General features: G+C 37.5%; 1 protein-coding gene across 7 annotated transcripts in view; it reads right to left on the bottom strand.

Moving 5' to 3' along the window:
• Window positions 1-17,311, bottom strand: part of WASF1 (WASP family member 1) — an 84,778-nt gene that overhangs the window by 3,065 nt on the left and 64,402 nt on the right. For 6 of the 7 annotated variants that reach the window (XM_033234873.1, XM_033234870.1, XM_033234868.1 and 3 more), the window contains 5 exons: window positions 10,628-10,762; window positions 5,696-5,849; window positions 4,256-4,373; window positions 2,565-2,737; window positions 480-659 (listed from right to left, as the gene is read on the bottom strand). In XM_033234873.1, the coding sequence (XP_033090764.1) occupies window positions 480-659; window positions 2,565-2,737; window positions 4,256-4,373; window positions 5,696-5,849; window positions 10,628-10,762 (760 nt within the window). The remainder of the gene's footprint in view (window positions 1-479; window positions 660-2,564; window positions 2,738-4,255; window positions 4,374-5,695; window positions 5,850-10,627; window positions 10,763-17,311) is intronic. The other variant, XM_033234874.1, reaches the window with a different exon arrangement.

Raw genomic sequence — 17,311 nt, forward strand, 5'->3', positions numbered from 1 at the left:
CTCTCTGAAATTATTTAAGTATTTTCCTTAATACCAAATTAGTATTAATAATCACATCTTTGGTTCCCATTTCTTAGACTGTTACCCACATTCCAAAAAATCCTTAATTTTTCTTAATACACTGCACATGATATGCTTAATAACAACACTATAATAAAATGAAACAGGCTTTAGTCTTTAAATTCTTATTAGCTAAATTTTCCTAGGAGAGTGTGTCAGCTTTAACCAGAAGATTACAAATAATGTCCCATAGGCCAAATCAGACCTGCTCCCTGTTTTTATAAACAGAGTTTATTTAAATGCAGACACATTCATTTGTTTATGTATAGTCTATGGTGGCTTTCATGCAACAATGGCAGAATTGAGTACTTGTGACAAAAACTATAAGCCCTGAAAGCCAAAAATACTTACTATCTCATCCTTGAAAGAAAAAGTTACTGACTCCTAAGATAAAACATCATATGCTTGTTCCAACATACCTGATACAGGTGGGTATCGGTTTCGCATCTCCTGCTCCATGCATTGGTGGAGGCGGAGGTGGTTCATGTGGTCTGACTAATACCCTTTCCTCAGCTCTAGTCAGAAGCTCACTCATCTGACTAAATGGCAAGGCAGAAAGTGAGTATGATCCATCCATATGATCCACGTATGTCTGAGGTCTAAAAGAAATATACATTATCAGTGAATTTTTCTTGAATTATTGGGAGGAAAAGTGTTCTACATGAGATATTAAATATTTAAAGTTTATCCTTTCAATGCCAATATTTTAACTATTTTTAAGAAACTTTCAGAAAAGTATTACATCAATCCTGCTTTTAAAACAAAGAATGCTGCTCACAATGTTACCCTTACTTGTTGATTTAGAGATCTACTAGGATGACCATCAGTTATTTTATTATTTTATAACAGAATACTAATTCAACTCACAGGATGAAAAGCATTACATACGTAATCTAATAAACAAGAAAATAATTAACTTTCAGCAAATTGTGTGGAAAGCTATCTGCCTCTATTTCAGTTTTTTTCTTTACAAGAAGATACCAATGACAGAAAGGTAGAATAGGAAAATGAGTTTTCTACTACTATTAGCATATCTCGGTGTGCTCTCAAATGACTTCTAAAAGTCTTGCACCAGAGAGAAAGGCCTCCCCGATACTAACAGCACAGAGGTGGCTAGCTATATTGTTTCTATCCTTCTGCTGTTTTAAACGTGCAAGGGCACTCAGAAAACAGCTGAGTAACATAGCAACATGTGACTTAGATGTAAGCAAAATTTTAGATACCTCAAACATGTTAATTAATATTTATAAATATTTACTAGTACATTCTGGGGACAAAGTTGGATTTAACAGATGTGCGCACAGCAAGTCAGAAATTATTGTATTTAGTGAGCCAGATAAGTACTCAACTGTACTTATTTACTCAATTACTCAACTGTAGTAGAAATAAATGTGTCTATAATTTTTTAATGTCAATTCTTTCAGTAATACAGATAAATAGTATCTCTCAGATGTATATTTCTCCTAAAATAGGTCAAGATGTTGCACACTTATGGCCCAATAATGTATATGTATATTACTTAAAAAAAAATCTTAAGCTCTTCTCCATTAAGAAATCATATGACTAGGCTGGGCACAGTGGCTCATGCATGCAATCCCAGCACTTTGGGAGGCCAAAACAGGCAGATCACTTGAGGTCATGAGTTCAAGACCAGCCTGGCCAACATGGTGAGACCCCATCTCTACAAAAAATACAAAAATTAGCTGGGTGTGGTGGCGTGTGCCTGTAATCCCAGCTACTTGGGAGGCTGAAGTGGGAGAATCTCTTGAACCCAGGAGGCAGAGGTTGCAGTGAGCCGGGATCATACCACTGCACTCCAGCCTGGGTGATAGAGCGAGATTCTATCTCAAAACAAACAAACAAACAAACAAACAAACAAACAAACAAACATGACTATACCCAAGTAAATGTCTTCATAGAGAGATGCCAGTTTAATGTGTTTGCTGGCAGTTTGTTATTTAGTTAGGGCCCCTGGCCACTGAGAAAGGAAAAAGACCTATTCTTTTCTACAAAAGGGATGAATACTTTTGTTTGAAAGTCCTAATGTATCTGAGGTGGGTGATGTGGCAAAGAAACGAAGTTAGGGGAAAGTAAAAGGAATAAAACAGAACCCCTTCTTCACTCCTATTTTATATGCAATAAATCAATAGTATTTCAAAAAAATCCCAGACCCTACACTTCTATTACAAAATTCTAGCAGACTATGCCTGAAATATTGAGAGACTATTGAGATTTCACACTAAAGTTAAAACAACCCTAAAGATCAGTCACTCCAACCACCTCTTTCTACAGATGACAAAACTAAGCTCCAGGTATGAAAATGACCTGCTCAAGGCCTGACTTCAGTAGGCCCACAGTGGTCGGGATTTTGAAATAATCTCTATATTTATAACAGGGTCTGCCTGTTCAACAGTTTAGGACTCAAGACTTAGAAGTACAGATATTACAAATAAAGCCAATGTTTTATCATTTTTTTAAAGAAACAAAAACAAAAGTAAAGAAACCTTGTTTCAAAATGAGAGGCTGGACCATTAGCAACTTCAATATGCTTATGTAAGAGATTAGCATCATCTTCAGCCAGCTCTGGACCTTGGGCCAGCTTCTGCCATTCTCGCCGCCTGTCATGAGGTGCTCTTGGCACTTTTTCTGGTTCATGAGGACGATCTAGATTTTTCTGCTATAACAGATGTATTGAAACAAAGTCAAATGCTTAAGTGCTAAGTTTTTTAAAAAAGAGGTTGTAACAATCAAAATAAAATTCTAACATCAACACTAAAAAAGACAATGTCATCATAATATAGTAAAAGTAACACAGAAATGGTTCACTTGTACATTCAGAGTTAAATCTTAGCCAGTGTGCTGTAGTCCCAGTTTCCTGCCATGTTTTGTTTAACCCCTAATTTGAACTGATGGCGTCAGACACAAAATATAGTATGCCTAAAGAATACAATTTGAGGTCAGAAAGTCTTTCACATGAAAAAAGATGCATGAACCCTTGCTCCACAGGCATTAGTTTGAAATTCCTACCATTAACGGCATTGCCTACCTCTAATAAAAATGTAAAAATTTACTAAGGTTATGTTATCTGGAAAGTAACTGATTAGTTAGCCAACACATTAGAAAAAAATTCAATTACCTAATTAACCCATAATAACCATATCACTCAACAGAAAACATTGTCTTTAAACAATATAACAAAAAGTGATTCAAAACTGGGGGAGAAAGTATAGAAAGGGCTAGAGTAAGTGTAACAAATTCAAATGCCCAAAGCGGCCAAGCGGATAACATACACGGATGAAGTCAGTCGGGTGTAAGATGGGGCATGTGGTGAGCTAGACAGATATGTCCATCTCAGGCACTCTCCTTCCAAAATTTAAAAACCTCTGTGTTTGGCAAATGGAACACTCCCTACAGGCATAATCTGGCTTGCCAGTCACCAGTTTGCAAACGTTAGCTAGAATACTGGGTTACCATCTAGCAAAGAAGACAATACAACAGCATTATACAGGGATTAGGGAAAGCAGAGATAGCTACAGGAGAACCAGAGAGATGATAAAGACAGAACTTGCCTCCTTCATAATTCAGCCTAAATCTAACTTTGCTTCAACCTTCTGTGTTTTCAATCATCATTAACATGAAATATAAAGCAGATACAAGTGAATTTTATTAGAAAGTGGAAAATGACAACAGAAATAACAGAAATTTCATGTGAATATAATAACCTCTCCAAAACATTTAGGAGAGAAATGTTTAGGATGTGCTCTGTAGCAAGAAAATATTAGCTTAATCCACATTACCAATATCTGTACAAGATTCCATTGTTCCTTCTTACCAAAATGTTCCTCTCTTCCTTGGTCCACCTAACTAACTCCTATCTGTTCTTCAAGATTCATTATAAGCTTTGTTGGAAGTGTTTACCCTGGCTGCTAGCTAAAGCAGATGCTATTTTGTGTTATCTAAACCCTTTATGCATACCTCTGCTACGGCACTTATTATGCCATACTCTAATAACCTAATTGCTCATCTGCTCCCCATCAGACTGTGTTCTTTCTGTGAAGTTATAAAGACTTCAGTATTTAACTATATGGACCCAATAAAATAAAACTGTCAAAATACAAGATTAATGAAGTTCAATATATGCAACAAAACACAAATATATAAAAATTAACCTCAATTTTTTAATCTCTTGTAATACCTTCTGCTTCCTCTTTTCCTTCCTCTTATCCTCTGTATCTTGCAACATTTTTTCTTTCCATAGATCAAAGAAATATGAAGGATTGGTATAAAACTTCAGACCTTCTTTACCATCATCTCTGAAATGTATCAATTAAAACACACATTAGTAAGACTTAGGCAATCAGAACAGAAATAATTTCACTAAAATGTTTATCCTCTTACATTAATAAAATACAGTTTGTGTTAAAATATTGACAAAATAAAATTGAATATTGCACCAATAGAAAATTTTTCACAAATCTGAGAAAACAAAGAAAAGAGGAAAACCAGATGCTTTTCTGAGTTAGTACTAATACTTCAAAGTACAGCTGGGCAATTTTCATCCCTAACTTCTGTTGAATCCCAAATTTTCTCAAAAGTCCTTTGGGCAATTCCAATAATTACAAATAGCTCTGCCAAAGATAAAAGCCTGAAAAGACAGTAACATCATCTAGAATAGAGAAATTTTGAAGTTTCTGCCAATAGTATGATTTATTTATCTTACTAAATCCAAAATATATCACGTAATAGTTATTCTAATAGTCACATTTATATCTAATGATCTGCACACTGACTTACAATTTCAAATAATTCTCTAAATACTATTTTATTCAGGATGTGTTATACATCTTAAATTACCCACTTAACAAACCATGTGAAAGAACTTCATAAAAAGGTTAAATAATTCCAGATTTTATTCAAAGTGGTAAAAAGCATTTTAAGGTACTACCTATTCATTATATAAGAAATTAATGCACACAAATCAAGAGTAGACGAAACAGGCTGGGCGCAGTGGCTCACACCTGTAATCCCAGCACTTTGGGAGGCCGAGGCGGGCAGATCACGAGGTCAGATGGAGACCATCCTGGCTAACACAGTGAAACCCCGTCTCTATTAAAAATACAAAATATTAGCCAGGCTTGGTGGCGGGCACCTGTAGTCCCAGCTACTAGGTAGGCTGACGCAGAGGAATGGCATGAACCCGGGAGGTGGAGCTTGCAGTGAGCCTGAGTGACACAGCAAGACTCTGCCTCAAAAAAAAAAAAAAAAGAGTAGACAAAACAAGCAAAAATTATAATGTTTATTTTGTTAGTAGGACAGAATTTTGAGCTTTTTCCATTTGATTAAAAATTAAATTAAAAGGACAATAATGACTCCTTATCTCTTTATATTAATAAGTTTACCAGTGGCTTTTCTTAACTTGTCAAAACAACTCTTTTGAATAGGTTTTGTCTTTTGTATGCCAGAATCTTAGGAATTCATCCAGTGAATAAAAACAAAGGTTTTTCCAAAGGTGGTGGACAGAGAGGGCTCTCTGTGTTTGCTAGAAGCCCAATGAAATAAAGAATGTTTGGGGATTTAGCATTTCAATCTGAAGTCTGAGATAAATAATAGGGCTACTATTTATTAACCTACCTACCTATAAGGAGTGAGTATATTGAGAGGTGGAGGCTGTTCACAAACATCGTATGTCTCCTGTAATGGAATAGGCAAAGTCTTGCGATCAAAAAGCTGCTGGTCTTGAATTGTAGAACTCCGGAAAGCTTTCCTCATTGTTATATCTTGCAAAGATACTGAAACAAAAATCAAGAATTCATTTTATTTTATTTTACTAAGATGATTTAACATAAGGGCAAATTCATATACTGTATTTGTCTAAAAGTCAGCACGGCTCAAGAGGTTGTGACCTTAGTGGCTTATGAATCAGAAACCATATTATAAATGTTCTATCATTATATTTACCCTTATCATTCTGTGCCTAATTTCCCAATCAGATAGGTTTTAATTAACCTTTGATTTCTAGGGCTCAGAGGGCCCTAAAGACATCTGAAACATATCTACATTTCAACCAAATATACCTTTTTCTTTCTTCTACCTGCCATCATGGGCCCCCACCAACTTAGGTTCTCTTCTCCTATTAATCTTCTTTTCCATCTCCCTTTATTCCTTCTTTTTAGCTTACATCAGTAACTCTGAAAGGAATTACTTACTTATTAGTGGCACTGTGGGTTAAACATGCTGTTAACCTCTACATTATGTATGCTATAAATCTTGTATGTGTACTATCAAGTTAAAACAAACTTTACTGTAAAGGAAATTTTTTAAGTATTAGGTGATCTGTATTATTCTTTTTAACTTATATTTTATCTGTACTATAAGGATTTCTACCTAACTATAAGCTCTTGAAGACTATCTTATACATTAGTATTCCCAGTAACTAGCACAGCCCCATCACATATGTGATGATTTAAAAATAACTTCATTTATTTTGAACTGTGCAGCATGTTAAAATAACAAATATACAAAAATGCTGCATTCTTAACTCTTAAGAGTGATTTCCTGATATTAAAAAATAAGGTAGTTTCTTAGATATTTAATATGGCCTTAAGTATACAGACAAATACTCTATAACATAGCAAGCTCAGTATAACAATCCTAACAATTCTTTTTTTTGAGACAGAGTCTCACTGTGTCACCCAGGCTGGAGTGCAGTGGTGCGATCTCGGCTCACTGCAACCTCTTCCTCCCTCCTCTTCCTTCCTCCTCCTCCCTCCTGCCTCAGCTTCCTAAGTAGCTGGGACTATAGGCAACTGCCACCACAGCCAGCTAATTTTTTTTTTTTTTTTAATTTTTAGTAGAGATGAGGTTTCACTATGTTGGCCAGGCTGGTCTTGAACTCCTGACCTCATGATCTGCCCACCTCGGCCTCCCAAAGTGCTGGGATTACCGGTGTGAGCCACCACGTCCGGCCAACAATTCTTAATTTATCCTTCTCCCTAAAATAATTTTCCTATCATCTTCTCAAGTAAATTCACTCAACATGAACACAGGACCAATGGCACAGGAGGTGCAATAGGCTGGCTCTGCAACAACAGCACCATAACTGCATTTCTAGCAACTCCACTGCTGCATGACCTGTAACACACTTATAAATACTAAAATAAAATTCAGAGAAGCAAAAAGTTTTTCCCCACTGTCACTAAAAAGTGGCACTGGAGATACAGTATTTAATGAGTACATACTATATGTGCTAGATGGTTTCACTAACTTTCATTTCATTTAATCTTTATAATTCAGTAAGATATGAATTATTCCATTTTGATATATTACAAGAAAGCCAAGGCTAGGAAAGAGTATATAACTGATCTGAGGTTAAACAGTTAATAAACAGAAGAGCCAGAACACAAAAGTCAGATCTGTTTACCTTTAAGGCTAATTGTTTTGCCACAATACCACACACTGTTTTCAGGCTCCTGCCAGAAGTGGCTTGTGTTTTCTGCAGTCAAAGTGGATCAATTCTTGCCACTCTCCTACCCCACTTACTAATCAATAAGTATGTAACTAAGATGAAACCTAGTGTTTAATCTCCCCAAACTTCCTTGGTAAAGGATATAAGAAACATGTAAAGTAATAAGCATGATGTACTTTTCTACCTTCAACTCCTCCCATTTATCGCTTGTCTTATTATTAACAGACCATTGTGGTGAAGCCCCTTCCACTTGCCAACAATAACATCTGATATTAATAAAATAGAATTATAAAGCAATAAATCAGTATAATGTTTATAAACATAATTGACTTAAATATAATTGTACAAGTCTTTGTTTAAAAGTCATTTAAAAATATTTTCAAAATTGATAAGTTTTCAGTTACTACAAAATGGTTAAAAAAAACTGATACCACACTGTGCAATTTAGTACTGTACACATGATGTTATTTTTTTTGAACACCCACTGAATTAAAAAACCTAGGTTAAATAACTGAAAACTCCTTCAATACAACTTCTCCAAAACAATTTCAAATTAAGTAGTTCAGCTTTTAGATTCTGAATTCTTCCCCCACTGCTCCACAAAATTTTAAAGGAAACTATGTATAATTCTGACAGTATAGTTGTTGACATATTAAAATTTGTTTTTTAACACAAACATCTTATTTACTGTTATCTGTACTTTCACTTTCAAGTTTAATGGTGGTTCTAAGACATTTGTTAAAATGTAACAATATTTTGAAACTAAATGTTGACTTTTATTTCTGTTACATATGAGAACTGCCCATGTACTTCTCTATTATTTGATGGCATAAATTTATATTTAAGTTAGAAATAGTTATCTAAAAAACAAATTTTGGCTATAAATTATATATCTGAAAGCATGACCATAAAGTATTTTTTCATCACTAACAATGATTTTATTTCAAGAATTCCATGAGGTGTAATTAATGTATTGATACATGCACATGTTTCAAAGGATACCACCAACAAAGACAACCTAAAGAATGGGAGAAAATATTTGCAAATCATTATTTGATAAAGGATTTAGATCCAAAATATACACAGAATTCCAACAAGTCAAAAATAAAAACACAAATAATCCAAATTATAAATGGGCAAAGGAACTACATAGACATTTCTCCAAAGAAGATATACAAATGGCCTATAAGCACATGAAAAGATGTTCAACATCATTAGCCATCAGGGAACTATAAATACACATTATACGAATTAACCTTGAAAACATTATGCTAAAAGAAAGCAGTCACAAAAGACCACATATTGTACTATTCATTCATATGAAATATCCATACAGACAGATCCATACAGACAAATCCATACAGGCAAATCCATACAGACAGAAAGATCAGTGATTGCTAGGGGTTAAGTTGAAGGGGAAACAGAATGACTGCTAATGAGTACAGGGCTTCTTTCTGAAGTAATACAAGTACTCTAAAATTGATTGTGGTGATGGTTGCATAACTTGAATATACTAAAAAACACTGAACTGTACACTTCAACTTTAAATGGGTGAACTGCAAGGTATAGGTAGGTTGTGAAATACATCTTAATAAAGCTATTTTTTTAAGTATTATTTCCTTGTTTTCTTGTATCCAGAGCTCTGAGTTTACATTTTACAAGTGGTAGAAATATAGTGTGCCAAGTATTTACCTCTCCTTATTTACACATTAGATTATTTCAAAAGTAGCTGGTTCCATCACTAAGACATCCGTCAAAATACATATTTTTGTTCTTTCCAGTGACATCCTTTAGTATTTTTTTGTTAAAGTTCAGACCTATTATATAATTTGCAGTTACACTAAAAATTATATCTATTATATAATTTGCATATATACTATTTAATGCAACAAAAATATTTTGAAGAGAGTGTACGAAATTCCATTAAACAATTCTCTGTGGTAGATAAGTGCAAATTATGTTCTTAGTATTACATTTCTTTTTGTAAAACAAACAAAAAGGCATTTAGGAAACATCGGCATTGAATGTATTCTATCAAGGCATAAAACATGATTTTACCACTGAAGTTTCTACAGTTATTTTAGCTTACAGGGTGGCTTCCTTACCTGATTATTCCTGATTTAATATCTTGGTATAGAATGTTTACACCCTACATACTGGCAATTTGTTTTTGAAATGTTCATTTAAAGTAGGAAGTTGCATTCAGTTAAATAACTAGTAAGACTTTAGCAATATGCACATAAAAAGGCATATTAAAAGCAGTTATATGCCATCTTGGTATAGAATGTTTACACCCTACATACTGGCAATTTGTTTTTGAAATGTTCATTTAAAGTAGGAAGTTGCATTCAGTTAAATAACTAGTAAGACTTTAGCAATATGCACATAAAAAAGCATATTAAAAGCAGTTATATGCCCGGGTGTGGTGGCTCACACCTGTAATCCCAACACTTTGGGAGGCCGAGGCGGGCAGATCACAAGGTCAGGAGTTCGAGACCAGCCTGACCAACATGGCAAAACCCCATCTCTACGAAAAATAAAAAAATTAGCCAGGCATGGTGGCAGGCACCTGTAATCCCAGTTACTCAGGAGGCTGAGGCAGGAGAATCCCTTGAACCTGGGAGGTGGAGGTTGCAGTGAGCTGAGATCGTGCCACTGCACTCCAGCCTAGGTGACAGAGTGAAACTCTGTCTCAAAAAAAAAGTAGTTACATTCTTGAAGAGTCAAACCTAAAGATTTCAGGTAATTTTCTAATAGTTTTTATTTCTAAGACAAAAGTATACAAATAAATTATAAGGGAGAAAAGCGAAAGAGAATGAAGAGAATGGAGGAAAATATCTGGTTAAAATAACTTATTTATGCCAAAATTAGGAGCTGTGTAGTGTACAAAAAGAAGAGATTTAAAACAGTAGAAAAGAAAAGCCAGGAGAGTCATAGTGACGGCATTTTTAGATAATTCACTGATTTATTACAATATGTACACCAAAGGACATGGGTACGATCTGTAATAAATTCATGATTAATATTGTTCTTAAATATATCATTCATCTCATCTAACTTGAAATATATACACAGAAGAAAATACAATATTAATCAGCTTACATTCTTCTTCCTTTGGATCAAGCTGTGTAACACTAACGGATAAACGGTCCACACGTTCTTGCAATGAGTTGACTCTGAAGGAAAAACTATGTGCTTCATTGAATAATTCTCCAAATATATCTTCAGCATATTTACCTAAGCAAAAATGAAACATATATCATAAAGTTTAATATCCAGAGCACTGAGTTTTTGTCTTTGCAAGCAGTAGAAATCTAGCATGATATTTGCCTCAGTTAACTTTGTGATCAGAGATAAATATTGAACAATGTAATATTAAAACTGGTGTCCTGTTGAATTTGGCATTTATTTGGAATTACAGTTGACCCTTGAACAAAATCATTTAACTGTGCTAGTCCACTTATATGTGGATATTTTTCAATAATTACATTGAAAATTTTGGAGATTTGAGACAATTTGAAAAAACTTGCAGATGAACCACGTAGCCTAAAAATATTTAAAAATTTAAAAAATAGGTCGGGCGCGGTGGCTCAAGCCTGTAATCCCAGCACTTTGGGAGGCCGAGACGGGCGGATCACGAGGTCAGGAGATCGAGACCATCCTGGCTAATACGGTGAAACCCCGTCTCTACCAAAAAATACAAAAAAACTAGCCGGGCGACGAGGCGGCGCCTGTAGTCCCAGCTACTCGGGAGGCTGAGACAGGAGAATGGCATGAACCCGGGAGGCGGAGCTTGCAGTGAGCTGAGATCCGGCCACTGCACTCCAGCCTGGGCGGCAGAGCAAGACTCCGCCTCAAAAAAAAAACAAAAAAAAAAAAAAAAAAAAAAAGAAAAATTTAAAAAATAGAGGGGGGCGGAGCAAGATGGCCGAATAGGAACAGCTCCAGTCTCCAACTCCCAGCGAGAGTAACACAGAAGACTGGTGATTTCTGCATTTTCAACTGAGGTACTGGGGTCATCTCTCTAGGGAGTGCCGGACAATCGGTGCTGGTCAGCTGCTGCAGCCTGACCAGCGTGAGCTGAAGCAGGGCGAGGCATCGCCTCACCTGGAAGCGCAAGGGGGAAGGAAATCCGTTTTCCTAGCCAGGGGAACTGAGACACATAACACTTGGAAAATCGCGTAACTCCCACCCCAATACTGCGCTTTAAGGAAACAGGCACACCAGGAGAATATATCCCACACCTGGCCGGAGGGTCCCACGCCCACGGAGCCTCCCTCACTGCTAACACAGCCGTCTGCGGCGATCTATCCGCAAGGTAGCAGCGAGGCTGGGGGAGGGGCGCCCGCCATTGCTGAGGCTTAAGTAGGTAAACAAAGCCGCTGGGAAGCTCGAACTGGGTGGAGCTCACAGCAGCTCAAGGAAACCTGCCTGTCTCTGTAGACTCCACCTCTGGGGACAGCCCACAGCTGAGGTCCAATAGGGAAAGCAGCGGGGGCGGTACAGAGGCGAACGACTCTGTCTGACAGCTTTGGGGAGAGCCGTGGATCTCCCAACGCGGAGGTTGAGATCCGAGAACGGACAGACTGCCTGCTCAGGTGGGTCCCTGACCCCTGAGTAGCCTAGCTGGGAGACATCCCTCACTAGGGGCAGTCTGACACCCCACACCTCACAGGGTGGAGTCATCCCTGAGAGGAAACTTCCAAAGGAAGAATCAGACAGGTACACTCGCTGTTCAGCAATATTCTATCTTTGGCAACCTCTGCTGCTGATACCCAGGCAAACAGGGTCTGGAGTGGACCTCAAGCAATCTCCAACAGACCAACAGACAGTCCTTCTGACTGTCAGACGGAAAACTATCAAACAGGAAGGACACCTATACCAAAACCCCATCAGTACGTCACCATCATCAAAGACCAGAGACAGATAAAACCACAAAGATGGGGAAAAAGCAGGGCAGAAAAGCTGGAAATTCAAAAAATAAGAGCGCATCTCCCCCTGCAAAGGAGCGCAGCCCATCGCCAGCAACGGATCAAAGCTGGTCAGAGAATGACTTTGACGAGATGAGAGAAGAAGGCTTCAGTCCATCAAAATTCTCAGAGCTAAAGGAGGAATTACGTACCCAGCGCAAAGAAACTAAAAATCTTGAAAAAAAAGTGGAAGAATTGACAGCTAGACTAATTAATGCAGAGAAGATCATAAACGAAATGACAGAGATGAAAACCATGACACGAGAAATACGTGACAAATGCACAAGCTTCAGTAACCGACTCGATCAACTGGAAGAAAGAGTATCAGCGATTGAGGATCAAATGAATGAAATGAAGCGAGAAGAGAAACCAAAAGAAAAAAGAAGAAAAAGAAATGAACAAAGCCTGCAAGAAGTATGGGATTATGTAAAAAGACCAAATCTACGTCTGATTGGGGTGCCTGAAAGTGAGGGGGAAAATGGAACCAAGTTGGAAAACACTCTTCAGGATATCATCCAGGAGAACTTCCCCAACCTAGTAGGGCAGGCCAACATTCAAATTCAGGAAATACAGAGAACGCCACAAAGATACTCCTCCAGAAGAGCAACTCCAAGACACATAATTGCCAGATTCACCAAAGTTGAAATGAAGGAAAAAATCTTAAGGGCAGCCAGAGAGAAAGGTCGGGTTACCCACAAAGGGAAGCCCATCAGACTAACAGCAGATCTCTCGGCAGAAACTCTACAAGCCAGAAGAGAGTGGGGGCCAATATTCAACGTTCTTAAAGAAAAGAATTTTCAACCCAGAATTTCATATCCAGCCAAACTAAGTTTCATCAGTGAAGGAGAAATAAAATCCTTTACAGATAAGCAAATGCTTAGAGATTTTGTCACCACCAGGCCTGCCTTACAAGAGACCCTGAAGGAAGCCCTAAACATGGAAAGGAACAACCGGTACCAGCCATTGCAAAAACATGCCAAAATGTAAAGACCATCGAGGCTAGGAAGAAACTGCATCAACTAATGAGCAAAATAACCAGTTAATATCATAATGACAGGATCAAGTTCACACATAACAATATTAACCTTAAATGTAAATGGACTAAATGCTCCAATTAAAAGACACAGACTGGCAAACTGGATCAAGAGTCAAGACCCATCAGTCTGCTGTATTCAGGAGACCCATCTCACATGCAGAGACATACATAGGCTCAAAATAAAGGGATGGAGAAAGATCTACCAAGCAAATGGAGAACAAAAAAAAGCAGGGGTTGCAATCCTAGTCTCTGATAAAACAGACTTTAAACCATCAAAGATCAAAAGAGACAAAGAAGGCCATTACATAATGGTAAAGGGATCAATTCAACAGGAAGAGCTAACTCTCCTAAATATATATGCACCCAATACAGGAGCACCCAGATTCATAAAGCAAGTCCTTAGAGACCTACAAAGAGACTCAGACTCCCATACAATAATAATGGGAGATTTCAACACTCCACTGTCAACATTAGACAGATCAACGAGACAGAAAGTTAACAAGGATATCCAGGAATTGAACTCATCTCTGCACCAAGCGGACCTAATAGACATCTATAGAACTCTCCACCCCAAATCAACAGATATACATTCTTCTCAGCACCACATCGCACTTATTCCAAAATTGACCACATAATTGGAAGTAAAGCACTCCTCAGCAAATGTACAAGAACAGAAATTATAACAAACTGTCTCTCAGACCACAGTGCAATCAAACTAGAACTCAGGACTAAGAAACTCAATCAAAACCGCTCAACTACATGGAAACTGAATAACCTGCTCCTGAATGACTACTGGGTACATAACGAAATGAAAGCAGAAATAAAGATGTTCTTTGAAACCAATGAGAACAAAGATACAACATACCAGAATCTCTGGGACACATTTAAAGCAGTGTGTAGAGGGAAATTTATAGCACTAAATGCCCACAAAGAAAGCAGGAAAGATCTAAAATTGACACTTTAACATCACAATTAAAAGAACTAGAGAGGCAAGAGCAAACACATTCAAAAGCTAGCAGAAGGCAAGAAATAACTAAGATCAGAGCAGAACTGAAGGAGATAGAGTCACAAAACCCTCCAAAAAATCAATGAATCCAGGAGTTGGTTTTTGAAAAGATCAACAAAATTGACAGACCGCTAGCAAGACTAATAAAGAAGAAAAGAGAGAGGAATCAAATAGACGCAATAAAAAATGATAAGGGGATATCACCACCGACCCCACAGAAATACAAACAACCATCAGAGAATACTATAAATGCCTCTACGCAAATCGACTAGAAAATCTAGAAGAAATGGATAATTTCCTGGACACTTACACTCTCCCAAGACTGAACCAGGAAGAAGTTGAATCCCTGAATAGACCAATAACAGGCTCTGAAATTGAGGCAACAATTAATAGCCTACCCACGAAAAAAAGTCCAGGACCAGATGGATTCACAGCTGAATTCTACCAGAGGTACAAGGAGGAGCTGGTACCATTCCTTCTGAAACTATTCCAATCAATTGAAAAAGAGGGAATCCTCCCTAACTCATTTTATGAGGCCAACATCATCCTGATACCAAAGCCTGGCAGAGACACAACAAAAAAAGAGAATTTTAGACCAATATCCCTGATGAACATCGATGCAAAAATTCTCAATAAAATACTGGCAAACGGATTCAGCAGCACATCAAAAAGCTTATCCACCATGATCAAGTGGGCTTCATCCCTGGGATGCAAGGCTGGTTCAACATTCGCAAATCAATAAACGTAATCCAGCATATAAACAGAACCAAAGACAAGAACCACATGATTATCTCAATAGATGCAGAAAAGGCTTTTGACAAAATTCAACAGCCCTTTATGCTAAAAACGCTCAATAAATTCGGTATTGATGGAACGTACCTCAAAATAATAAGAGCTATTTACGACAAACCCACAGCTAATATCATACTGAATGGGCAAAAACTGGAAAAATTCCCTTTGAAAACTGGCACAAGACAGGGATGCCCTCTCTCACCACTCCTATTCAACATAGTGTTGGAAGTTCTGGCTAGGGCAATCAGGCAAGAGAAAGAAATCAAGGGTATCCAGTTAGGAAAAGAAGAAGTCAAATTGTCCCTGTTTGCAGATGACATGATTGTATATTTAGAAAAACGCATCGTCTCAGCCCAAAATCTCCTTAAGCTGATAAGCAACTTCAGCAAAGTCTCAGGATACAAAATTAATGTGCAAAAATCACAAGCATTCTTATACACCAGTAACAGACAAGCAGAGAGCCAAGTCAGGAATGAACTTCCATTCACAATTGCTTCAAAGAGAATAAAATACCTAGGAATCCAGCTTACAAGGGATGTAAAGGACCTCTTCAAGGAGAACTACAAACCACTGCTCAGTGAAATCAAAGAGGACACAAACAAATGGAAGAACATACCATGCTCATGGATAGGAAGAATCAATATCGTGAAAATGGCCATACTGCCCAAGGTTATTTATAGATTCAATGCCATCCCCATCAAGCTACCAATGACTTTCTTCACAGAATTGGAAAAAACTGCTTTAAAGTTCATATGGAACCAAAAAAGAGCCCGCATTGCCAAGACAATCCTAGGTCAAAAGGACAAAGCTGGAGGTGTCACGCTACCTGACTTCAAACTATACTACAAGGCTACAGTAACCAAAACAGCATGGTACTGGTACCACAACAGAGAAATAGACCAGTGGAACAGAACAGAGTCCTCAGAAATAATACCACACATCTACAGCCATCTGATCTTTGACAAACCTGACAAAAACAAGAAATGGGGAAAGGATTCCCTATTTAATAAATGGTGCTGGGAAAATTGGCTAGCCACAAGTAGAAAGCTGAAACTGGATCCTTTCCTTACCCCTTATACGAAAATTAATTCAAGATGGATTAGAGACTTAAATGTTAGACCTAATACCATAAAAACCCTAGAAGAAAATCTAGGTAGTACCATTCAGGACATAGGCATGGGCAAGGACTTCATGTCTAAAACACCAAAAGCAAAGGCAGCAAAAGCCAAAATTGACAAATGGGATCTCATTAAACTAAAGAGCTTTTGCACAGCAAAAGAAACTACCATCAGAGTGAACAGGCAACCTACAGAATGGGAGAAAATTTTGCAACCTACTCATCTGACAAAGGGCTAATATCCAGAATCTACAAAGAACTCAAACAAATATACAAGAAAAAAACAAACAACCCCATCAAAAAGTGGGGAAAGGATATGAACAGACATTTCTCAAAAGAAGACATCCATACAGCCAACAGACACATGAAAAAATGCTCGTCATCACTCGCCATCAGAGAAATGCAAATCAAAACCACAATGAGATACCATCTCACACCAGTTAGAATGGCAATCATTAAGAAGTCAGGAAACAATAGATGTTGGAGAGGATGTGGAGAAATAGGAACACTTTTACACTGTTGGTGGGATTGTAAACTAGTTCAACCATTATGGAAAACAGTATGGCGATTCCTCAAGGATCTAGAACTAGATGTACCATATGACCCAGCCATCCCACTACTGGGTATATACCCAAAGGATTATAAATTACTCTACTACAAAGACACATGCACACGTATGTTTATTGCGGCACTATTCACAATAGCAAAGACTTGGAATCAACCCAAATGTCCATCTGTGACAGACTGGATTAAGAAAATGTGGCACATATACACCATGGAATACTATGCAGCCATCAAAAAGGATGAGTTTGCGTCCTTTGTAGGGACATGGATGCAGCTGGAAACCATCATTCTTAGCAAACTA

Source organism: Trachypithecus francoisi, unplaced genomic scaffold (genome assembly GCF_009764315.1).
Source record: "Trachypithecus francoisi isolate TF-2019V2 unplaced genomic scaffold, Tfra_2.0 Lachesis_group15, whole genome shotgun sequence".
Taxonomy (NCBI): Eukaryota; Metazoa; Chordata; class Mammalia; order Primates; family Cercopithecidae; genus Trachypithecus; species Trachypithecus francoisi.